Source organism: Salmo salar, chromosome 05, assembly GCF_965601325.2.
Source record: "Salmo salar chromosome 05, fSalSal1, whole genome shotgun sequence".
Classification (NCBI taxonomy): Eukaryota; Metazoa; Chordata; class Actinopteri; order Salmoniformes; family Salmonidae; genus Salmo; species Salmo salar.
The window spans coordinates 36,617,196-36,642,299 of record NC_138295.1 but is presented as its reverse complement, the minus strand read 5'-3'; the positions used below and the strand labels follow the sequence as shown (position 1 = coordinate 36,642,299).

Below are 25,104 nucleotides of genomic sequence, written 5' to 3'. Positions count from 1 at the left end.
AGAACGAGGAGGAAAGGGCCTGGCTGACAACAATCAGTAGATTTCCATCTCTGACAGTCAGCGCCCACAACACAGCTGCTAGGAAACAAGCTCACATGATAAGACTCGGATGAGGCTCTTTGGGATCAGACCACATAAGGGTCAAATGGCCTGATAACAGACATCTTTTTTAACCTATAATATGAACATTGGTTTTATGAAGTATGGTCCGGATTCCCTTACACAGATTAAGCCTAATCCTCGACTAAGCGCTTTCAAAATGGAGATTCTCTTGGATTATACTTTATGTCCAGGACTAGGCTTAATCTGTGTCTGGGAAACAGCCCCTATATGATTATGAACAATAAATTAAAGAAAAACATGGTTTGAGACATAGTATAGCACCTATGCTATCGCTCACTGCACATTAAGAGTATGCCCCATAAAAAATTTTGTAAAAAAGGCATTCAGACTTCAAAAGAAAACATAGAAAATGTTGAGAAATGTCATTAAGCGAGCCTTGGACATACGCAGAACATATACCAATACCTAATCAACATAACTCCAGCTGACAGCAAACCAATAACGAGCCAGTCGCTGTGAGGATGAGTCAGCAAGTTTTAACCAACCTGTGTTTTTCAGCATCCGCTGTCAGACAAACAGGAAACCATAAATCCTTACACACATGCTTGTGTCCTGTACACTTAGCAGTCCTATGCATATGGTATAGAGCAGAGTGGAATGGTACGGAGGAGGATTCCTTACCGGATCGGTTGTCTGATTCTGAGAGTCCTCCCCAAGACCACCTCTTCTGCCTTTGCTCCACTCTCTGGCTGCGCTCCAGGGTCCGCCGCATCACCGCCTCATAGTGCTCCTGCAGCACAGAGGGAGAGAGAGAAGGGGAGAGATAGAGGGGGAAGGGGGGGGGGGGGGGGGGGGGGGGGGGGGAGTGGAGGAATGCAAAGTCATTCACATGACAAAGTAATACTCCGGGTCTCCCAAACCCAAATAAACAGGGTCGAAGGGATAATGATGACAATATGAGCCTATGTCCCAGAATGAGGTGAGTCGGTAACTCAAAGAGAAATGCCGTTTTCAGTCTGACAATAACAGTTCACTACAATATGATCATAGTGAAACAAGAGGGGGTGATGACAACGTTAGATAATGTGATATTAGACAAAGCCAAATTGTCTGCTCTACTTTGAAGCAAAGATTAATATCCCTGTAATATGTTTTAAACGATTCAGTCCTTCATCTTGAATACCAACACTACATTGTTCTGGGGTGGTAGAGTTGCATTTGTCTGCTTAGCAGTGGTGCAAAGCAACAGGTCACTAGTGCCAATCAGGCTGGAATAAGAAGACTGAGGGAATGAGTTTCCTGCAGCAGACGCCCATGAAAAGCAGCAAAAACAGGAGACGGTTTCATTCATAACAGTAACAAAGTACGCATCCTTTCCTGAAGTCGTTCACTCATGCTCTAACAGAGACATAGCATTAACTCTGCCAATTAGGCTACACCATAAAATCCCATGAACCTGAGCAGTGAAAATAGTCAACTCGTGATAGCTGCACATCTGATTAGTCACTGCAGTTCAACCGTCCCAATTCAAATACATTTCCACTTACTATGGATATTGACATGCTCCAGTTTAGTGTACACATTTACGCCATTGGCTACACAAATAGTCTACAAAACAAGAGCTGTATCTGTAGCGCCGCCCTGGTGTTGAGGAGGACCACAGGGACCCGTACCTTCTCTTCCTCCTGTTTCTGCTTCCTTTTCTCCTCCACAGCCGAGCGTCTCTGCTCCTCCTTCCTGCGCTGCTCGTCCAACTTCTTCTGGCGCTCCTCCATCTGACGCTCCACCTGTAGCTTGGCCTTACGCTCTCTCTCCAGGATCTGAGAGTCCTTCGCAGCTGGATAGGCGTGGGTGTGTGTGTTTAGGTGTGGCGTGTGTGTGCACGCCGTGTGAAGAGAAAACGGGAAAACACATTGGTTTGTTTACTTTGTGACCAGCCCAGTGGTCAAAATCATCACCCAATTAAATCTCCCAGTAAAGTCCCACTACATAGAAGGCATTTCCTGTCTCAACAGGAACTTGTAATGTATGCACTTGTGTATGTTGCTAATCCAATGAGTAGATAAGGAATGAAATGGCCCATTAAAGAGAATGGTGTACAGGCCGGACTCCTGAGAGCTTAGCTAATAGAATGTGTTGATGGATTATGACCAACCCATAGAAATGGACCCACCATTCAGACTGAGCTCTTACCTTGCTGCCTATCGGCCTCCTCTCGTCTCTCCTTTGCCACTCGAAGCCGGTCGTCTATCCTTAGTGCAGCACCATCAATGACTGCATGCACACAGATATGCACATAAGTGTGTACACACACACACACAGACACACACACACACAGTGGAAATAGTGTGGGCATGGGCAGAGAATCAGTGGTGGATTATGATGTGCTGCAGGGTCACCGTGAGTTAATCACCTGACAGGTAGATGTGCTCATCATGAATGACATTAATGCCCTTTGAGTCATTACCTTATTACTGCAACAGTTGACAGCACTGTTTATGCGGCATTAAGCCACAATGACATGGCGGTGTGACGTGTGAGTGATAAGTGTCACTCATTATAACCCAGGTAACAGACAATGAGATGTGTAGTTAAAAGCCTGTATGAGATAAGGAATATAATATATAAAAGCCTGTGGCTACTTGGCAATGAATTACAGGTAGGCCTAATTTGTGACTACTGAGCCATCGTCATGTTTACCACATGGTTAATGTCATCAAACATTAGCTAAGACTCCACACTGGAACTCTGGCAGAGGCTATGGGAGAGACATACGAGTCGTTCTGATGGTGGGTGTGTATACGTTCGTGTAGGCCTAGGCTATAGGTACGCATAATATATGCATATGAATGTAACCGGTTTGTTTGTTTGTTTGTGTGTGACAATGCAGAAGGCTGGGGATATTTTGTTACCTGGCCGGGGAGACTTCGCTGCAGTGGTGTTGGGCGGTGCGTTTGCTTTTGCAGGGGATGCAAGTACTGGGCTGTTCCCTGCTAGGCTGCGCCGCTCCTCTGCCTGCGCCTGCGCAGTTGCAGCTAAAGAAACACACACACACAGAGCGAGAGAGAGAGAGAGAAATTCAGGTCACGCTGTCTAGAATAGCATGATGAAATGTCTAATGAAATGAAAATGCCTTTGGAATAACGAGCTGCTGAGCAGTCTAGAGCAGGTGGTTCTCTGTGCTTTGTTTGTCCTCCATAGGAATGCATGTTCTAGAGAGATCCAGAGGAATTAAAACTACAGAACAATCCAGCTATTCAGCCTCCCCCTGCCCCCTCTCATCAACGGTCAGCCAGGCTGCTGTCCACTGGGCTCTGTGAAACTCTCGAAACGCCCAGTTCCCAGCATTCAAGTGACCACCCTATGCAGACATCCCTGGATTTTAAAGGATCAGATGAGGAACACTTTAGTGTAGGGGTAAGGGTTAAAATGTTGGTTTCAGACTTGGAGAAATGACTAAAAAAAACAGAGGCCTAGACCTCCATAGGGCACATCAGAGAGCCCCACTCAGCATGGCCAAAATGTCTCCATTCAAAGTTGTAACCTATTGCTATAGGGGCCTCTCTATATTAAGCCTATCACGGCAGCCAAGGCATTAAGCCGGCAGGGGGGAAAAGAGAGGAGGAGAGAGGGAGGAAGTGGAGAGAACGTGATCAACAGCTGAGCCCTGGTAGCAGCCCTTTCCTCGGACGTGAAAATGTGTGTGTGTCAGCAGTGGTGGAAAAAGTACCCAATTGTCATACTTCGAGTAAAAGTTAAAAGATAACTTAATAGAAAATGACTCAAGCAAACCAGATGGCATTTTCTAGCTTTTTTTAATTGACGGATAGCCAGGGGCACACTTCAACACTCAGACATCACTTACAAACAAAGCCTTTGTGTTTAGTGAGTCCGCCAGATCAGAGGCAGTAGGGATGACCAGGGATGTTCTCTTGATAAGTGTGTGAATTGGACCATTTTCTGTCCCGCTAAGCATTTAAAATGTAACGAGTACTTTTGGGTGTCAGGGAAAATGTATGGCGTAAAAAGGACATTATTTTCTTTAGGAATGTAGTGAAGTAAAGTACAGATATCCCCAAAAAACTCCTTAAGTAGCACTTTGAAATATTTTTTATTTAAGTAGTTTACACCGCTGTGTCAGGAGCATTGTGAGACTGCTGACAGAGGGGTCGTCATGTGATAGCACTCTGGCTGCTGATCAAGCTCAAGCCAATAGTCTGAAATAGCCTCCAGACTCCTGTCCTTCATGATCGCCACTGATAAGTGGAAGGACAGGTTGGAATTTTCAACTGCTGCTTCGGTGATGCTCCATCTGGTTAGATTATAGATTGTGAAGGGAAGAATACAGGAAAGGAGACTGCAAAAAGAGTCCCTTTCAGACTGTTGGAGAACAAAGTCAACACAAAACCGGTCCCCTCTCACTGCTCTTTATGATGTCACATGCAAACAATAATGTTAGTGCAACAGAAAGGAACCGTGATCCTTACTTCCCACAGCACCTCTGCCTCTCCCTACCTGTCTGCATTGAGACAGTAGGTGACAATAGGGGAGTGGTGGTGAAGAAGGCTCTCCTTACAAGAAGTGACCCTGACAGTACACTGTGTTCACTGCCATGCTTTGTGTCATACTGTTTTCTGCTGAGTGGGATGACCGGGAGCGGGAGTGCATATTACAGAAAAGCTCATATGGAGGAAGAGAATCTGCAGGAGAAAAACTCAGCCGGATATGAACACAAAACAAAGGCAGGTTATCAGCGAGTGGAAACTCAATCAGGAACATAAAGTGGACTGTAGAAGAGGACTATGTTACAGCGCTTTAGCATTACATTAGCCCATATCAGTGTGCTTCTGGAGAGAACACCTCAAACAATGACAGACAATGGAGCTCAAGGTTCAATGCTCCTCCACTCCCAATATTACTGGAACAGATGTGTATCTTTAGCCATTGGTCTTCACAGACTAGAGCAATAGGATGTAGTCAATAGGACAAAAAAACAAAAATAAAAAACAGAATGACGCCGGAGGGGGATGGCTGCCGTTTTATGGGCTCCTAACCAATTGTGCTATTTTGTGTGCTTTTTCGCATTGTTTGTAACTTATTTTGTACATAATGTTGTTGCGAACGTCTCTTAGGACCGAAAAGAGCTTCTGGATATCAGAACACCGATTACTCACCTCAAAAGATTTTTTTCTTTAATGAGTCGGACGCGAAGGCTATAATGTTGCTCCCAGATAGGCCCAAATCCTAGGGATGCACGATATACCGGTAAGCACATCGGAATCGGCCAATATTAGCTAAAAAAAAAGCCAACATCGGCCCGATGTATAGTTTAACGCCAATGTGCAAAACCGATGTCAAAGCTGACGTGCATACCTATATAACGTAAAGGCGCCATGAAAAATACAGCGCTACACAGAACAAAAGCAGAAAAATACTGCAGCGTACACTTCCAACAACTAAACAAGTTCAAGTCGAGCAGTCTTTTGAAAGAATAAGAAAAATTTTACGAGACAACTCCAAGATAATGGAATTCATTGTCCTTGAAATCAACCGTTCGCTGTCGTGGATGATGTTGGCTTGCACCGACTTGTCGAGCACCGGTACACACTACCAAGTATGCGCTATTTTTCAGATGTTGCCCTACCAGAGTTACATAGTATTGTTGAAACGCTACATCTATGAGCTACTTGTTATGGGTGTCACTGCCATTAGCTTCACAACTGACATTTGGACCAGCGATGTCAGCCCCATGAGCATGCTGAGTCTGAACGCACAGTGGGTCAACGAGGATTTCGTAATAAGGAAAGCCGTATTGCATGTTCAAGAATGTGCTGGTTCTCATACAGCTGCTGCCATTTCAATGGCATTGGAGAACATGTTTGAAACATGAACACTCCTAGCTCCATTCAAACAACCGACTCGAGAAATAAGCTCAACCGCGTCTGCAGCAGACGTGATACCCTCTGTCAAAACTGTCGACACATACCGTGGGGTTAAAACTTTCAAAAGTACTCTACAAGAGGCTGTGAACAAGCGATTTGCTGGAATTCTGAGCCTCTGTACTGTGTTGCCACCATGTTCGATGCTAGGTACAAGGACAGCTACTTTGAAGCAGACAAGAAACAAGGTTTACGTGAAATGTTAGAGAACCAGACACAGTGGCAGTGCGCACCGAGGAAGAGAGGCCACAGACAGACAGAGCTGAAACTTCACTGTTTAACATGTATGATGAAATCCTGGTTGAGACGGAACAAATGAACAATGAAACAGCACAGCAAGTGAAATAAATATGTTTTGATTATGTTTTACTGGTAATGGGGACATACGCAAATGTCAACAAAATAACCTTTTGGTCAATGTGTGTGTAACTATTTAACTGTACTAGAATGCTTAAAAAGGCCTCCACAATTTTTTTTATATTGGTGAAGTTTTTTGGCAAGGAAAATATCGTCCAAAAATGTAATATCGGTGCATCTTTACTAGCTACCTAGGGTTAGCTAGCAAATCAGAGTTGAAACAAACAAGCTAGCTAGCATGAATTTTAGCTGGCTAAGTTATATTGAAAGCTAGCTAGCTACATCATTCCAAACCGGTCATCTGGTTTGCTTGGTTAGCTAGCTAATAGCCAATGCCATTGCAAGCAAGGTATGAATTAAGCTAGCTAGCCAGTTATGCTAGCGACGACGCTAACCATTTAGCTAGCTAGCGGACGTCAGCATACATGGCTCTGAGTCTGGCTGGCACTGGCAGGAGTATCGGGTAACTAGCTAGCAACATTAGCAACGGCAGCTGCAGTCTCATTTTGGCTACCTAGCAACATGACAAGGTCTCATTTCTGAAGGCAGTGGAAACAATTTGAGCTAGCCCAACCTGGGTTGACTTCAAAGTGCCAATGGAAACAATTTGAGCTAGCCCAACCTGGGTTGACTTCAAAGTGCCAATGGAAACAGGTCTTTAGTGATTCCCTGATTCTTTACTTGTCCAAAAGTTCAAGTCACTTTCCCCCCTCCCTCAAAAAAGGTATTTAAAACCCATGATGCAAGGACCCACTTTACAAAATAAATTACTCTCTTTTTTTTTTACCATGGAGAATCAGACAAAAATGGCTCTGCCCATTGGCTTCTTTGAATATTCAAGACTCTCAAAATACAACACCACCCCTTTAACACTCTTCTGGAGGATGGTTGGCCACTCTTGGTAACCCATAAAATATTGCAATATAACAATTAAAAGCAAAACGTACGTCTTTTTTTATTTTTATTTTATTTTTAAATCCCTCCAGGGCGCGAAATTAAGGTCGTCCCAGGGATGATAAATGTGTCTAGGACACACACACATATATATATATATATATATATATATATAAAATAAAAATAGTTCAGGGACGACAGATCCAAAATTCATACAACCACTGCATATCAAAACATTTTCAAAAGCAATGAGGCTGATGCAACAGATCAGACAGTTTAGCTTAAAATGTTGATGAAGTTGTATTTCTTCATATTATAACTTCAGAAATGTGTACATGGCTGTAGGCTATGCATGAAGGTTCCAAAATGCAATTAGCCAAAAACACTTATCAAAAGCGCATCGCGATTTGCGATTTGTGTTATTTATTGAAACTTGTCCAGTTGGACAACTTAAAGAGATACTTCGGGATTTGGCAATGAGGCCCTTTATCTACTTCTCCAGAGGCAGATGAACTCGTGGATACCATTTGCTAGCAGATACCAATACATTGCGCTAACTCTAGTTAGCATAGGCTCGCGAAACTACCTCCAACTTCCTTCATACTGGACAGAGGCATAAAGATGGTATCCACGAGTTCATCTGACTCGGAAGTAGATAAAGTATCCCTTTATATCTATATTCTTCTTGTCCGACATTTTACTTTTTACTTGACATGAGAACAAACATTAATGTTGAGCCCTGAAACAGTATCAATATTTTTCATGCAGGTCATCATGGATGAATGACTGTCTGCTGCTAACCCCACAGGAAGTGGAGGTCAGTTTACTGTTCCTCTCCTCAAATCAAGTTTTTTCCCCCGCCACATGTTTAGTAAACAACAGATCTGTACACACACTGAAATTCTTACTTATGGGCCCATCCCAACAATGGAGAGAGAAAAGACAAATATGAAGGAAAAACACGCAATAAAAGTCATAATAGATACACAATGAGTAACGATAAATTAGATATATAGCAGGGGTACTAATACCGAGTCGATGTGCAGGGGTACGAGGTATCGCGTCACTGGGTGGGAATCCCAGGTTAAGTGATTTAAAAAGTGGATGAAAAGGAGTTCTAATGAATGACCGATAGCATTCATAAGCTTATGCACTAGTTAGCCAACCCACTGCCTCTGTAGAAGCTGAGGGGTACTTTGATTCCTGCTCAGTATTCAAATACACATTTGGGGTTAACAATTAAGTAGTGACGTGTGTCTCATGAGCTGCCGACAATATAAACATCCATCTTTCCATTAGGGGAGAGAAACACAGGTGGAGGGAAATTAGATTAACTTTAGCAAATACACAGCTCTTGGATATACCAAATAAGGGGGGGGGGGGGAAAGATATAATCCAAGTCTGTGCAGATATTCATAAATCATCCACAAAACGAAGTTACCCTCACATCGACTTAAAGTGACTCTTACAACACTATTCATCTGGTGTCCTCCTCGCCCTGCCAAGGCTTAGGCAGCTCTGTCGCATGGCAACTGTTGCTGAGCGAGGCAGATTAGAGCTTGAGAGACCAGACAAGGGTTTATATCTCGCTCACTGTCAACCGAAGCCTCAATTCACACTAATTCCAAGCGCAGTGCCAAAGAGAACTGAAAAAATATTAAGGGTTAATCCACCCTGAACAGTGTTAGTGTTACATTAAACTATTTTTGTTAACAAATGGTTTCATTTTGGCGTTATAGCATGATTGGTAGAAACATGTGAAAATAGTTTTTGGAAATCTGTTGCAGCTCAAGTCTACTACAAAACCCACAATGCAATGCTCTCTCTGGGCTGGCTAGCTAAAAAACATAGATACACACAATAATACCAAAGTCAAAGCATGTGAAGTAGCTACCTACTGTAAAAATCGGCTAAACTGCACTATCAATTTAGAAGTCTCTCTCCGAGTTCAACTTGCATTTCATCTCTGCCCAGAGAGCATTTCATCTCTGCCCAGAGAACATTTCTTTCCCACAGAGTTACTCTTGAGGAGATGGGGAAACTCCATTAGAATTGTATTAACACCCATTGTGTATGTTGCCCATGCATCGTCAATGGGCTGCGCGGTGCATTCTGGGACAAGGAGAGCCCTCCTTTAAGGAGTGAATGGGAATCAATTGGGTGCTAGCTCAAAAACCAAACATTGGCATGCATTTTGTGAACAATTACAACATTGCAAAATAGACTCATATCCTCACTTTCAGAAGGGATTGCGTGACAATTAGCTTAGCAACCGCATTAGGTGAATGTGATGAGTCGCCAGTCAGTTTGGTGGGGCGTTTTTCCATATATTGCCCAATGGGATACCCATCTCCTTTCTGTTACATCTTCGTTTCCCCACAGACACAGCGACATGGTACTTGGAGAAACGTAGTTCAATAATTTGGTACACTGTTTAGATTGAGCACATCTAAGCAAAATATATACTTTGTCATGACAATATAAATGGATGGATGTGTTCTAGACAAGTATGCCCATACCAACTATTGGTGGATTTGGCGATCTGGAATTCAGGTAATTGTTTTAAGTGTTATGAAATGTGATAGTGTGTGGTACCCCATCACCAGAGACGAGAATGATGTAGCTATGACACGTTCCTACATGATTTCCTGACTTTCACAGACGGACCACTTAGAAGTTAAATCATGGGGCCATTTTTTATTTTACCCAAATAATGCTCCTCCACTCCCAATATTACTGGAATAGATGTGTATCTTTAGCCATTGGTCTTTACAGTGTAGCTCAATAGGAGGTAGTCAATAAGAGGACAAAACTAACACGGCAAACAAAGCTGCAGCAATATATTAGTGAACCAGCCTTAATGATCACCTGCTTGTGTGATAGCGTGATTAGGCCTTGGTGTAGCCTGCCCTAGCAGACACAGTAAAGAGCAGGCCGAGGATATCATTACAGAATGTGAAAAAGGAGACACCATCCTTCAATCCACTCAAAAAAAGGAGGGCAGTGGGCAAATAGTGGGGACGCTCCATTACGATGGACGCAAATAACAGTACACCACATCAACATTAATGTCCCTGGTTACACCCACCTATGGTCCAGTCCATACCCATTAACCCTACTACTACCACCCCTTCAGAATGTTGATACCATACATTTTTCAAAGACAATATTAGTCAGAGACCATGCATTGATCCTGGTATTTCTCTCCATATGTGTTGACGTAATGTAGAACTGAAAGAGCCAGGTGTCCCAGGGCTCTACAGTGTGACCATGTTAAAATTTAGGAGCACCAGTGCGCCTAGAAAAGTGAAGGATTCTACATTTCTTTGTGTGTGCACCTAAAATGTTTCAACTTAGGTGCCCACGGCATCCTTGTAAAAAGGTCAACATAGAGCCCTGTGTCCTTGTGCACACTGTGAGAGAAGAGCTGACGAGGGGAGGAAGAGGGCACCTGCACCCATCTCTCCATCACTATGGAGATTTGCGTCGATAAGCATACATTAAACCTGAATGGGCTGGCTGCAGAAAATCAGACAGACTGACGCAGCACAAAGCCAGACAAGAACGTGGGTAGTGTTTTTTTTTTTACACCAGAAGTCAATGGGGACTGTGTGAATGTATTAAGGAAACCCATTAGGATGCACAACAGATTTGCCTGCCTAGCCTATGTCCACAACTAAAACACTATCCTTTGAAAACATAACCTACTTTTTCCTGCATCAGATGTTAGAGGACATTCCATTTTATATAGCATATGCTTGCTAGCTGCGGAGGCGCCACATTGCTGCGATAGGAGGAAACTCCTTAACCGATTAGTCTGTAGTACGTAACTTATCCTATTAGGCAGTTAGGATATAGTACAGGAACAGCTTTGAACAGAGCTCTCTATAAATCACACGCAACATAGTAAATAGACTGGCAAACGACGGGTTGGTTGTTTAGCAACAAAACCGACATGCGCAACTATTGGGCAAAATCATACAAGGTTGGCTTAGATTGTTGACATGTAAAGCATTATATTTTCAATAAACATTGGAGACAAACATTTGCACAATGATCACTTGTCTTTAAAATACGTTGTTAGTGACAGTTGTTGGTTAGATAGAAAGCTATTTTTTTTTTGCCATAATAGCATTGACATGAAATCTGTCAAAATACATCAGAACAAGACATGGTATCAAGAACAAGATTTAACTAGTTTAAACGAGTCACTTACAATTCCCCACATGGCAGTTTCGTGTCATTGTTGCTATCTGTCCATCCAGAATCACAACAATACACAGACTTCTTCCCCATTGAAGCGTGCGCATAATTTGACATTGTCAGCTAACCCATCTATATTGATTAGGCTATCTAGGCTAGGAAATATCCCCCAGGCAGAGCTGTTAGGGGAGGCAGAAGAGACCACTCATCAGAGGGCTCCTGTCTTGGAAGAGGCCAGTCAATGGTCATAAACAGGAAGCAGGCCAGTCTGCACTAACATGCAGCTGCAGTTATGTTCACAGACGGCCAAAACCACCAGTATCCAACCAGCAAATGCCTAACTTCAAAGCACTATGGGTAATGCACACCAATGAGCACTTGTATAACAGTATGAGGCATAAGGGTACTCAGATATCCACCCGACTTCATAAGCCCTTATTCTTCACAATAAACTGAGAACATTGGTTCACTGCTAAAGAAGACCCATGCTGACTGACCTGGTGCCTCCTATCCAAATCACCACCCACCACACATACCAGTCAGACGACAAGAGTAAGTTCAGTGGGTCAGCAAAGTTGTTCCAACACTCGCGCTCCCTCTCTCCAGGACCCGGCTGCAGCAGCAACAGGCTGGGTGTTACTTGGTTGGCAGGAAGTGCAGTACTGCAGATGCCTGGAGTGGAATGTGTCCACACGGTCTAACAATGACAGCCTTCAGTGGGCACAACTGTGATGAGGGCACGCACACACACAGCAGATCTTGTCCAGGAGAACTGGGGACACATTCACTCAAGAGCTAAGCCTGGGCTATTTCCAGAGCCACCGGGATGATGATACGTCAGCGACAGCACCATTCTCACTGGCTAATGAGAGAATGCCCTGACCAGAGCTTGGCTCCTTAGGGTTCACACAAGGACTGTCCCAGGTGTGGACATAGATCACATTTCATCAATATAACTCATGGTGGGCCAACAAGCACAATTGAGTGGATAGGCTAGTAGGTTCAATGCTTATACAGTCCACTGATTCAAAGCCAAATCTATGAACTAGGCCCATCTATCCTTTTTAGTGTGTCACTTACTACTCTATACAGTCAAAATGAGAGGGCGATGGACTGGCTTCTTATTCAAATAATGTTGTCCACATTTGCTTCTCAAATCTTTCCACTGTGCCGAAAGGAGAGGGCCTTTTGCATGAGTAAGCACATCCATGATCGTTAACTGCAACACAATCAGTTCTTATTCACCCTATAAAAAATAAAAAAAAGAAGAGTTGACCTGCCTGGGGCACATTTCTCTCTGTGCTGTAATGCCTGGTGAGGAACCAAACTGTGTTCTTGACTGGGGCTCTGCCATTTCACTGACTAGCGGGTCATGACCTCAACTTAGTGTTAACCTCCTGCAGAAGGCAGAGATGACAGGATCTCCTCCTAGCCGTTTCACTGCTACAAGCGACTGCACCAAATAAGGCTTGTCAATTTCCTCCTTTGGGTCAGTCACAGCGATTCAGAAATATTGATCAAGCTTTTGATTCTGCAGCCCAGGCAGAGCCAGGATTCAGATAGCCTTGCTGGGATTTGAGTCCCAGGCATCTGATCTGCACTCAAGGTCTGAATGCCCAGTTCGATACACAAGCTCACATTCTTGTGGAGATTTTAAGGCTGGACTAGATTCCAGCCATTATTTTGTTAGCCTTCCTATGTCCAAATGTTGGGGGAACCTCTACAAAGTCAGGGCAGTTGGGATGTTCAAACATCCCCTCATCACCCTCTAGGCTAGATTGCATTTCACTGGAAAATACTTCCACAAAGCCACAAAAATTAGTGTGGATATAACTTTCAGAGTGAAAATAGTGAATGGGAATGATGATGAAAAGTTATGGTCTACTTTCAGAAACCCCTTCGCCACAAGGAAAAATGCACACCCAATCTGTGTTATGTTGGGGGCACACCAAATCCTACAGCTTGAGTCAAAACAAACGGGGCATTCAGACCTTCTGACGTAGACCCAGTGAGCATTTGGCTGCCACTCAGGAAGTGGCCGCAGAAGAGATAAAAGGAATGGATGAGGGACATTGAAATTACAGCCGTTATAGAGGAGTAAAAGACAGAAAATGTGTTGGTTTAAACAGCAATTTTCAACCACTCAAGAAACAACCCTTTATCACTCACTGCATCCATGAAAACTAGCTGTAACTGGACAGTCTTATCCTCCATCAGCAGCTATGTGGGCTTGTTGTTCAGTGTCTGTGTGGAACTCAGTGCAAAACCAGTTTAGAGTTATGTAGCTAGCTAGCTTGTCAAGACCATTTTTGACCAAGGCCATGATTACACTATTCTAGTCACTCATCTAACTTTTGAACCATATGGTAGAGACATAGGGTTTGGATTACTGCAATTCTCTATTGAATGGACATATCTTTATACAACTTGAATGAAATACTAATTTTATGGGTGAACACCTTAGCATCTGTCACATATAAACAATGTGAGTACAGTAGACAAATGTGTTTTACTTGGAGAGAATGTTCACTGCTTGATTCCCGCTTGAATGCTAGCTAGCTAACAGGCCAAGACAATTGATGTTGTAACGTTAGCTAGCTAAACTTAGCTAACAGTTACATACAGCCAAGTAGGAAAACTGCTGCCTAGACAAATAAATATGGTTAGCTAACTAACGTTAGCACTTTGCTCAGCTACCCTGATAATTTAATTTTAAAAAGTATAACTTGCTGGCCTTCCCAGATTCAATCTTATTAGACAAGTTATCTACCTAACGTTAGCTAGTAAACTAGTTAGTCAGCCAGCCAGAAACCACCGTTTGCTACTTTTCATACAAAATGGCTAGGTATCTAAAGTTAGCTTACTAGTTAACGGTAGGACTTGGGAGTCAAAGATGGGCATGACGTTAGTCAGAAAGTAAACACTTGAGGCTGGCTAGTTAAGTGTATACACAAATCAGACAACTATGTTAAATGGACAAATAAGTTAGGTAAAAGCTAACTAGTTAGCCAAATATTTCAAAAAAAAAGTTCACATATGTATGGCGCCAGACATCAGCGCGCAGATGTGTCAAACGGTCATGAAATCAATTTCGGATCAAACGATTGGTTGTCGTTCTGCTACTACGGTAACGTTAACTCTGTAAATTTAGGTGTTTAATTGCAGTTCACAATAAATAAAACTAACTTTAATTGAAACATGCCGAACGTTGTACCAAATATAATGGCGTGGTTATGGTAGCCAGCCAAGTTACATTACAGTGCAAAATAAATGACCCGGTAAACTATAATTTTGATGTAGCCATTCCGCTAGCTAGTAGTAGCTTGGACATACAGCGATCAAACTAGCCCCGGAGGGGATCAGACTACCAACCCGAGCACATTGTCAACGGATAGCTACGGCTTACTAGCCACAAAACATGTTCAAAATGAGTAGCTAGGTTACCGGTAGCAGGGTCACTTAGCAAACAACCAAGAGCAATTTCGACTTAATAAAATACATTTGGCACATCAATATTTAGTTATGCCATGTGTTTTTCTTACCCATTTGAGCTCGCAACTCTTTCAGAGACGTTGCACCCTCCGCCATTTCTATGAAGTTTTCCTTCTCTATTTTTTTTATGGCACATTACCCAGAGACGCGCATAATCCGCGGGTACGTGGACATCCAAGTAAAACAAGGGAACGAGCCAATAATAGGCAATAGCGTCACCTAGCGTGAGAATTTATGGTTGACAGTAGACAACTGTTGCTTATCGTGTATTTTGACATGTTGATGGTGAAATCCTTTCAAAGCACAGATTATGGAATGATAATGTATGCATGTTTTATTCCAATGGAAGTTTAATTAGAACACAGGTGGTAAGTAATATTAGGCCTCCCGAGTGGCGCCACAGTCTAAGGCACTGCATCGCAGTGCAGGATGCGTCACTACAGTCCCTGGTTTGAATCCAGGCTGTATCACATCCGGCCGTGGTTGGGAGTACCATAGGGCAGCGCACAATTCGCCCGGCGTCGTCCGGGTTTGGTTGGAGTAGGCCGTCATTGAAAATAAGAATATGTTCTTAACTGACTTGCCTAGTTAAATAAAGGTTACATTTAATATATATTGTTTTGTATAAACATTATATGTATTGCTGTCATAGCATAAATACAAAGTCTCCTTGAGGACTTACCTTATGGAGAAAGCTGGAGAGTCTGAGGAGATTTTGCTGCAGTGGTGAACCAACCCCTCCCATATAGAAAACATGTTCTCCCTATTTCCATCCAACACTAATGCTTCTGTCCTACCCCATCTCACATGCCTTAGCCAGCGGGCCCTCATTAATTTTACATGGAAAACAGGGAGAAACATGACACTGTGGGTTCAGTTACACTGCCCTGAATGATACAGAAGAGCCCCATGTTATTTAACACTCTGACCACCATCACAAATAATGGAAGTGGTTGTGAGATGTTGGGCCAGTATACCTATAACATACTATAAACCCCACAATGGTATATTTGTCATGGGTTCACAGCCTGCCGTTTACATACTATTTGATGGTTAATGATGACGTCTCTGTGCTTTGCATCCTGTGATTCGGATGACAAAGTCATCTCTCTAGGTCACATTACAGTGCTGACTATTCACACCTTATGCAAACAAATGATACCATTCTGTCTTATGCAACAGAAAGGAGTTCAACGGTATTACATATGTAATGGCTATACATTCAATGGGTTAATTTAACCAAATGTGTACAAGCAATGGCAGTTTATAGCCCAAAAGAAATCACGTTTCAAACTGTCAAGTTCTGTTCCATTTTGCTTGATTAAACCAACATTGACATAATTGGTACCATATAACAAGCCGTCCGTCAGTCCCACTTTTTAACAATGAATTGCAGAACTAGTGCATTATCCAAGAGTATAATTTCAAACTCTGCACCATACTGGTGTCCCTTTCCCATGGTGTGACATAACATGCTGAGACTTTATGTCTCTATAATTTCCATGGTGTCATGGAAATTATTCAGACCCCTTGACTTTTTCCACATTTTGTTACATTACAGCCTTATTCATCAATCTATTCATCAATCTACACACAATACCCAATAATGACAAAGCAAAAACAGGTTTTATAAAATAAATAAGTATTCAGACCCTTTGCTATGAGACTCAAAATTGAGCTCAGGTGCATCTTGTTTCCATTGATCATCCTTGAGATGTTTCTACAACTTGATTGGAGTCAACCTGTGGTAAATTCAATTGAATGGACATGATTTAGAAAGGCACATACCTGTCTATACAAGGTCCCACAGTTGACAGTGCATGTCAAAGCAAAAACCAAGCCATGAGGTCGAAGGAATTGTCCGTAGAGCGAGACAAGATTGTGTCGAGGCACAGATCTGTGGAAGGGTACCAAAACATTTCTGCAGCATTGAAGGTCTCCAAGAACACAGTGGCCATCATTCTTAAATGGAAGAAGTTTGCAACCATCAAGACTCTTTCTAGAGCTGGCTGTCAGGCCAAACTGATCAATCGGGGGAGAAGGGCCTTGGTCAGGGAGGTGATGGTCACTCTGACAGAGCTCCACAGCATCACGCTGTGGGGATGTTTCTCAGCGGCAGGGACTGGGAGACTAGTCAGGATCGAGGGAAAGATGAACGGCGCAAAGTACAGAGAGATCCTTGATGAAACCTGCTCCAAAACGTTCAGGACGTCAGCGCTCATGACCTTCCAACAAGGTTCACCTTCCAACAGGACAACGACCCTAAGCACACAGCCAAGACAACCCAGGAGTGGCTTGGGGATAAGTCTCTGAATATCCTTGAATGGCCCAGCCAGAGCCCGGACTTGAACCCGATTTAACATATCTGGAGAGACTTGAAAATAGCTGTGCAGCGACATTCCCAATCCAACTTGACAGAGCTTGAGAGCATCTGTAGAGAAGAATGGAAGAAACTCCCCAAATACAGGTGTACCAAGCTTGTAGCGTCAAACCCAAGAAGACTTGAGGCTACAATTGCTGCCAAAGCGGCTTCAACAAAGTACAGAGTAAAAGGTCTGAATACTTATGTAAATGTGATATTTCAGTTGTTATTATTATTTAATGTTTTTTGAGGAAAAAATCTAAATACCTGTTTTTGCTTTGTCGGTATGGAGTATTGTGTTTAGATTGATAAGGGAAAAAAACAATTTAATCCATTTTAGAATAAGGCTGTAACGTAACAAAAAGTGGAAAAAGTCAAGGAGCCTGAATACTTTCCGAATGCACTGTATGCCACACAGGCCAAGGTGGGATTGGCAACATGTCCCTAGGGCCTGGATGTCTCTGTGTGATTGGCCACCAGACCACGGTGTATCCTAGCAACAACGTCAGGGCGGGGCAGGAGGGCGGCGGCCTGGGCCAGTTGGGGCAGTAGGATGTAGGTGGAGGTGCGCAGGTATTGGAAGAGATCCTGGAAGCCATGGAGGTTAGAAAGGACCTCAGGGGTGACACCCAGGGAATAGCCCAGCCTTCTCACCCCGCTGCCCCGGCCACAGCCCCCTGAGTCCAGCAGCAGAGACAGGTCCTGGACTGTGTCATAGTTTAGCTCCTCTAGACTCTGACCTGGACCAGCACAAGAAGACTAGGAGTTCAGTGTCAGTCAATGACATAAATATTGGTGTAAGCACTGTAATAGAGACTTGTCAGTCAACACCCAAACCGTGGAAACACAAAAAGTCAACCTGATATCAGTTTCTGAAAACATTTGGTTGTATATTCATATGAAAATTAAAGAGCATGAATTGATTGAATTGATCAATCTCACCCTCAACATCATTTGTTCGACATGGGAGAGCCTACCATACCTTGAGAAACTGTGCAGATTTCCAACAGTTTTTGTTCCATCTACAAATGAAAAGTGGAGTGAGTTAGACTAATTATAAGAATTTCCTAGTGTCTCTTAATTTATAATAGATCATTATTCATTAGAAATTGAAAACACAAAGCACATGCAATACCTCCTCTGGTGTGTGACAGTGTCCTCTCTGATCCTCCCAGGGGGTGTCTTCACCTCCATGTTGAAGGGATGGCTTGATGTTGGTGGTGACATTGATGACAATAGAGGTGGGATGTACTTCACCCTCATGGCTGAGTGAGCTTAGGCATCTTATTGGTGGAAAGAAAGAGGATCTATTGTTTGACATCTATTCATCAACCAGCCAACATGACCGGTAGACGGAGCAATGCAGAGAAGATTGTTCAATTCACCCGATTACAGTTATTCCCCAAAGCAGAACCTCTGGCCAGGAGGATAGGTACCTGTGGTGGGCGTCCTGGGTTGGTCCGGGACTCTCTGATGGGGTAACTGGTGGTATCTCTCCAGTCTCTGTGCTGTTAGAGAGGAGTGTATTCCATGGGAAGGCTGTGTCTACTTCAGAATGTAGACCTTCAGGACAATACTTTGGAACCTGTTCTGAACACGCCATAAAAAAAACACATATAATCCAAATTCCATTCCCACCTTGTGTGAATACAGAAAACAAATGGGAGATCGAGTACAGTTTTTAGCCATGGTTTGAACGTGAAGGCAAAACTCACTGAATCTCTCAATGATCAGTAGTACGGCCCAAAGCAACAGAAGCAGTAGGAAGATTGAGGCGGAAGTCACTGAACCAATAAGAGCCATGGAGACTTGGACCGTATCCAGCGTCACTAGATGAACAATACAAACATAACCATCATCTACACAACTAGTTTTAAGAGTCAATGTACTATTACTCACTGTTCTCTGTAACTCCTTTGAAACTTCTCCTGGAAATAGTGATTGCCAATGAAATTCTCACTCTGAGGAAGATCATTTGAAAATCAATGGGCGCTACCAGTGGAAGGCTTACAGTGATGTTATAATTGTTTGCTAACAGCATTCATTTATTTACTGGCTGTTAGATTCATTTACCTTACCTGCTGTGGAGGTGTGTTTCCACTGCAAAGGTAAACACTCTTTCCGGATCTTGCCTGTGGGGCTGTAACAGGGCATGCACGACAGGTCCACCTCCCCACTCCTACTTCTGAGCTTATAATACCTGAGTACAGACATAAACACCAGACATAATGACATACGCAGCATGGCCCGTGGGGATGGTGACTGATCCTAAGTTTCCTTCATGCTCTCTAAGACTACAACGGTTTTTGGTCTCTCTTGAACGTTACTGGAATACAATACAATGGAATTGTAATGAGTATTATGTCAGAAATGGAAAACAGCCAAGTCCAACCTTGACCCCCTGAAGTGAAATGTTACGTGTTTCCTTTTGTCTGCACTGCACTTGACTCACCCCATAGATATAGGACTTACCCTGGGAGGCAGTTGCCACACTGGGCGTTGTTGGTGGGTGAGCACACTGCTCTCTCCTGGCGGTTTAGCAGAATACAACGAGTGCACTGCCAGCAGGGGGCCAACCCAGTCTCAGTACTGAACTGCCCCTCTGCACACGCCACACAGCGGCCGCCCTCTCCCTCTCCCCCATCCCCATAACCACAGTCCTGGGACAGGAATCAGACAGGTGTAGAGCCAGAGGCAGTTAAACAGATACACACAGACAAACAAACAAACAGACAGACAGACAGACAGACAGACAGACAGACAGACAGACAGACAGACAGACAGACAGACAGACAGACAGACAGACAGACAGACAGACAGACAGACAGACAGACAGACAGACAGACAGACAGACAGACAGACAGACAGACAGACAGACAGACAGACAGACAGACAGACAGACAGACAGACAGACAGACAGACAGACAGACAGACAGACAGACAGACAGACAGACAGACAGACAGACAGACAGACAGACAGACAGACAGACAGACAGACAGACAGACAGACAGACAGACAGACAGACAGACAGACAGACAGACAGACAGACAGACAGACAGACAGACAGACAGACAGACAGACAGACAGACAGACAGACAGACAGACAGACAGACAGACAGACAGACAGACAGACAGACAGACAGACAGACAGACAGACAGACAGACAGACAGACAGACAGACAGACAGACAGACAGACAGACAGACAGACAGACAGACAGACAGACAGACAGACAGACAGACAGACAGACAGACAGACAGACAGACAGACAGACAGACAGACAGACAGACAGACAGACAGACAGACAGACAGACAGACAGACAGACAGACAGACAGACAGACAGACAGACAGACAGACAGACAGACAGACAGACAGACAGACAGACAGACAGACAGACAGACAGACAGACAGACAGACAGACAGACAGACAGACAGACAGACAGACAGACAGACAGACAGACAGACAGACAGACAGACAGACAGACAGACAGACAGACAGACAGACAGACAGACAGACAGACAGACAGACAGACAGACAGACAGACAGACAGACAGACAGACAGACAGACAGACAGACAGACAGACAGACAGACAGACAGACAGACAGACAGACAGACAGACACACACACACACACACACACACACACACACACACACACACACACACACACACACACACACACACACACACACACACACACACACACACAGTAACTCTATGTGTTACGTCTGTTAGCTGCTCCCCAGGTCCACAGACAGGACAGTCAACACAACTGCCATTAGAGTGAAGAAACTGGGTCTGATCACAGCTGGGCTCAGACAGTGCCAGCAGACAGGATGCCTGTGGAGAAGCACAAGCCACAAAAAACACTTATTGGCATGACTCTATGGTGAAAGTCCCCCACAACATAACACAGAAATTAGAAGGACCTACCATCAGCAGAGCTGCAGAAACACTGGCCTCCATAGAAAGACCCTCTATGGTCCTGTAGTCTGGGCTGCTCAATGTGGGAGACATTAAAGTGTTATGAGAGAGTATTATTATAGTAATCAACTGAAGAAGTCAAGAAATCATTCATTTCTCCATCATTTTGCAAAAAGAGTAGACTGCCCTCTAGGGGTTCCAAGTCATATTTTTACAAAACGCCACAAACATTCTGTCAATGATAGCTGATTTCAGAAAAAATCTAAATTGTAGCCAATATAGATTACATTTCAGAATTTTGAATATGTTCATATGCCCAGTAGGTGACAGTAATGCACCTTAACATTGCACACTGCCATAAAACACCAAAGAAGAGCCAATATTGAGAAATACAGCAACAATCATGCTAAATTACATAGACATAGTCCTTAACTACCATACCTGTAATGCTTCTTCCCAGTGTGTTCTCACTCAAATTTTATGGGTGTCCTGGGTCTGTGGAACTCATCCAACATGTATTCGGAACTACCTGCTACTCTACATGGCAGACCCTCACTCAGCACAGCAGAAGAGAACGAGGGGTGCTTGCCTCCTTTAACCTTCAGGCCCCTCCCTCTCTCTCCACAGGGTGGCTCACAGTGGTGGGAAAGCTTCATGGGAATCCCCCTCTCACCATCCAGCATTCCTGCTCTGTGACACAGGAGAGATTCCCTCCCAGGCCAATAGAAGGCAAGGGAACACTGGGGATGCTGATGCCCACCTGGAGCCTACGTAACGGCTGGCCTTCTCAGGTTCCCCCTGGTCTGGTCCTGGCTGGGAAGCCCTTTCCAGGGGCTGGGCTCTGTTCTATAAGGTCAAGGAAGGGAGGGAGGGGGAGCAGGTGAGCCTTGAAAGTGGATGAATACGGTCCTCTGTTTCATACAAAGGAATAGCCTTGTGTATGCAGGCTGTGTGCGTGCCTCCATGGGTCTTACTCCTCATGTAGTGTATTGCAGATTATAAACTGTATAGAGAAATGCGTGAAAAGTCAGTTATATAAAGAAAAAGACTCAACTACTGAATAGTGATGCACCTTGAAGGTTACAGCACACTAAATGCCCAATCGGTGGCAGGTTCAGGAGAATAAAGTAATGACCTTTAAATCAAAACAGCAGACTCTCAGCAATACTATTACATTTGTTATGTGAACTGAAAGCCTAAAGGTGAACGTTGCCGCCACTATTTGCACAACATTACAGTTCGGTATTGGTATTTTATTAAAGATCACCATTAGCTGTTGCGAAAGCAGCAGCTACTCTTCCTGGGGTCCACACAAAACATGAAACACGACATAATACAGAACATTAGTAGACAAGAACAGCTCAAGGACAGAACTACATCAATTACATTACACTACACATAAGAGTCATTGGACGAAATTGTCTTCTGTTTGTCAAGAGCCCCGACTCTTGGCCTGAACATTAACACGCATCGCTTGGAAGTACAAGGACCTTATCTTTCATATCAGCAATAAATATTTTTCAAAAAATCTAAAGGTTAAATTGATACACACCTTTATAGGGTTAGTTCCCACACTGCCATATCTCCATGTTACAGCGGGTGTTTACAGAAGACAGATGGAAGACAGAGGGACCACCAGTGCTGATTAGCTAATCTAGCAAGTGCTGAACACCAGTGTGTTAGTGTGTCATGGAAGAAGGCCGCAAGAAACGTGTTGTTACTGAAAAATACTGTCGGCTGCAACTGTGATAAAGCCGGTTAAAACAGTGTACAGTGTATATTTTATGTATATTTTGCATTTGTGAAACAATTTTGATGTGATATGAAGGCAAAGGGCTTTATGTTTCTAGAACCGTATCGCAATTGAGAATCGATTCACGTTTAGAGGGAGTATTTGGCTGTTTTGGCTGCCAGAGCCAGTATACATTGCATTCGGAAAGTATTCACACCACTTGACTTTTCCACATTTTGTTACATTACAGCCTTTTTCTAAAACGTATTAAATAGTTTTTTTCTCGCTCATCAATCTACACACAATACCCTGTAATGACAAAGCAAAAACTGGTTTTTAGAAATGTTTGCAACTTCACAAAAAAATCTTAAACTGAAATATCAAATTTACATAAGTATTCAGACCCTTTACTCAGTACTTTGTTCAATCAACTTTGGCCGCAATTACAGTCTCGAGTCTTCTTGGGTATGACGCTACAAGCTTGACACACCTGTATTTGGGGAGTTTCTCCCATTCTTCTCTGCAGATCCTCTCAAGCTCTGTCAGGTTGGATGGGGAGCGTTGCTGCACAGCTATTTTCAGGTCTCTCCAGCTATGTTTGATCGGATTCAAGTCCGGGCTCTGGCTAGGCCACTCAAGGACATTCAGAGACTTGTCCCGAAGCCACTCTTGCATTGTCTTGGCTGTATGCTTAGGGTCATTGTCCTGTTGGAAGGTATACCTTCGCCCCAGTCTGAGGTCCTGGATCGGTTTTCATCAAGGATCTCTCTGTACTTTTCTCCGTTCATCTTTCCCTCGATCCTGACTAGTCTCCCAGTACCAGCCGCTGAAAAACATCCCCACAGCATGATGCTGCCATCACCATGCTTCACCGTAGGGATGGTGCCAGGTTTCCTCAAGACATGGCGCTTGGCATTCAGGCCAAAAAGTTCAATATTGGTTTCATTAGACCAGATAATCTTATTTCTCATGGTCTGAGAGTCCTTTAGGTGCCTTTCGGCAAACTCCAAGCAGGCTATCATGTGCCTTTTACTGAGGAGTGGCTTCTGTCTGACATAGGCCCTTCTCCCCTGATTGCTCAGTTTGGCAAGGCGGCCAGCTCTAGGAAGAGTCTTGGTGGTTCCAAACTTCTTCCATTTAAGAATGATGGAGGCCACTGTGTTCTTGGGGACCTTTAATGGTGCAGACATTTTTTTGGTACCCCTCCCCAGATCTGTGCCTCGACACAATCCTGTCTCAGAGCTCTAAGGACAATTCCTTCTTCCTCATGGTTTAGTTTTTGCTCTGACATGCACTGTCAACTGTGGTACCTTATGTAGACAGGTGTGTGCCTTTCCAAATCATGTCCAATCAATTGAATTTACCACATGTGGACTCCAATCAAGTTGTAGAAACATCAAGGATGATCAATGGAAACAGGATGCTCCTGAGCTCAATTTCAAGTTTCATAGCAAAGGTTCTGAATACTTATGTAAATAAGGCATTTCTTTATTTTTATTTTTTATACATTTCCAAACATTTCTAAGAACCTGTTTTAGCTTTGTCATTATGGGGGATTGAGTGTAGATTGATGAGATTTGATATTTATTTAATCAATTTTATAATAAGGCTGGAACATAACAAAATGTGGAAAATACAAGGGGTCCAAATACCTTCCGAATGCACTGTACTTCTGAAAATAACATTTTCTGTAAGGGCCTTCGATCTTAAGGTGTAACAGTAGGCTCCGTAAGTGTACATCTTGGGCTACGCACACACATACTACATGTGGGCACACACATGCACAAACACACACACTCTATAGCCTACATTTTTATTTTACATTGCCTCTCCAATTCTCAGACTAAGCACATGCCACACAACAGGATTGATGAAACTGTTATTCTCCTCAATTATAGTAAACAGTCTCCAATTTCAGTTCATATGCCATTCTGCATGGTGTTTGTCAAATGTCAGCAAGTATATCTTAAATTTGCATTCAAATTAAGTCACTATTACTAGAACGATTAGCCTAAATATTAATGCAAATCTAAATGTTACAGTATTTTCTGAGTATAACTGTCACGGTTGTCGTAGGGTAAAGACCAAGACGCAGCAGGAAAATATATACTCATCTTCTTTTTAATTGGTGAAGAA

The 25,104-nt window shown here is 43.4% G+C and overlaps 2 protein-coding genes across 13 annotated transcripts in view; both read right to left on the bottom strand.

Annotated features, from left to right (window-relative positions):
- The window catches only part of LOC106604750 (uncharacterized), a 35,819-nt gene extending 20,673 nt beyond the window's left edge, over positions 1-15,146 (bottom strand). For 11 of the 12 annotated variants that reach the window (XM_014199731.3, XM_014199732.3, XM_014199736.3 and 8 more), the window contains exons 1-5: positions 14,999-15,146; positions 2,976-3,098; positions 2,257-2,337; positions 1,737-1,900; positions 745-853 (exon numbers count right to left, since the gene is read on the bottom strand). In XM_014199731.3, the coding sequence (XP_014055206.3) occupies positions 745-853; positions 1,737-1,900; positions 2,257-2,337; positions 2,976-3,098; positions 14,999-15,044 (523 nt within the window). In that variant the 5' untranslated portion in view covers positions 15,045-15,146. Of the gene's footprint in view, positions 1-744; positions 854-1,736; positions 1,901-2,256; positions 2,338-2,975; positions 3,099-11,992; positions 12,102-14,998 lie in introns of those variants that run through there. The other variant, XM_045718130.2, reaches the window with a different exon arrangement.
- A 1,103-nt stretch (positions 15,147-16,249) lies between these two features.
- On the bottom strand, positions 16,250-19,521 carry LOC106604611 (uncharacterized). Its single transcript, XM_045719413.2, has 5 exons — positions 19,026-19,521; positions 18,747-18,900; positions 18,446-18,593; positions 18,293-18,332; positions 16,250-18,050 (listed from the first exon to the last, which is right to left on the bottom strand). The coding sequence occupies exons 1-5, from the start codon at positions 19,111-19,113 to the stop codon at positions 17,755-17,757; spliced, it is 726 nt and encodes a 241-aa protein (XP_045575369.1). The 5' UTR covers positions 19,114-19,521; the 3' UTR covers positions 16,250-17,754.
- Positions 19,522-25,104: the final 5,583 nt, after the last annotated feature.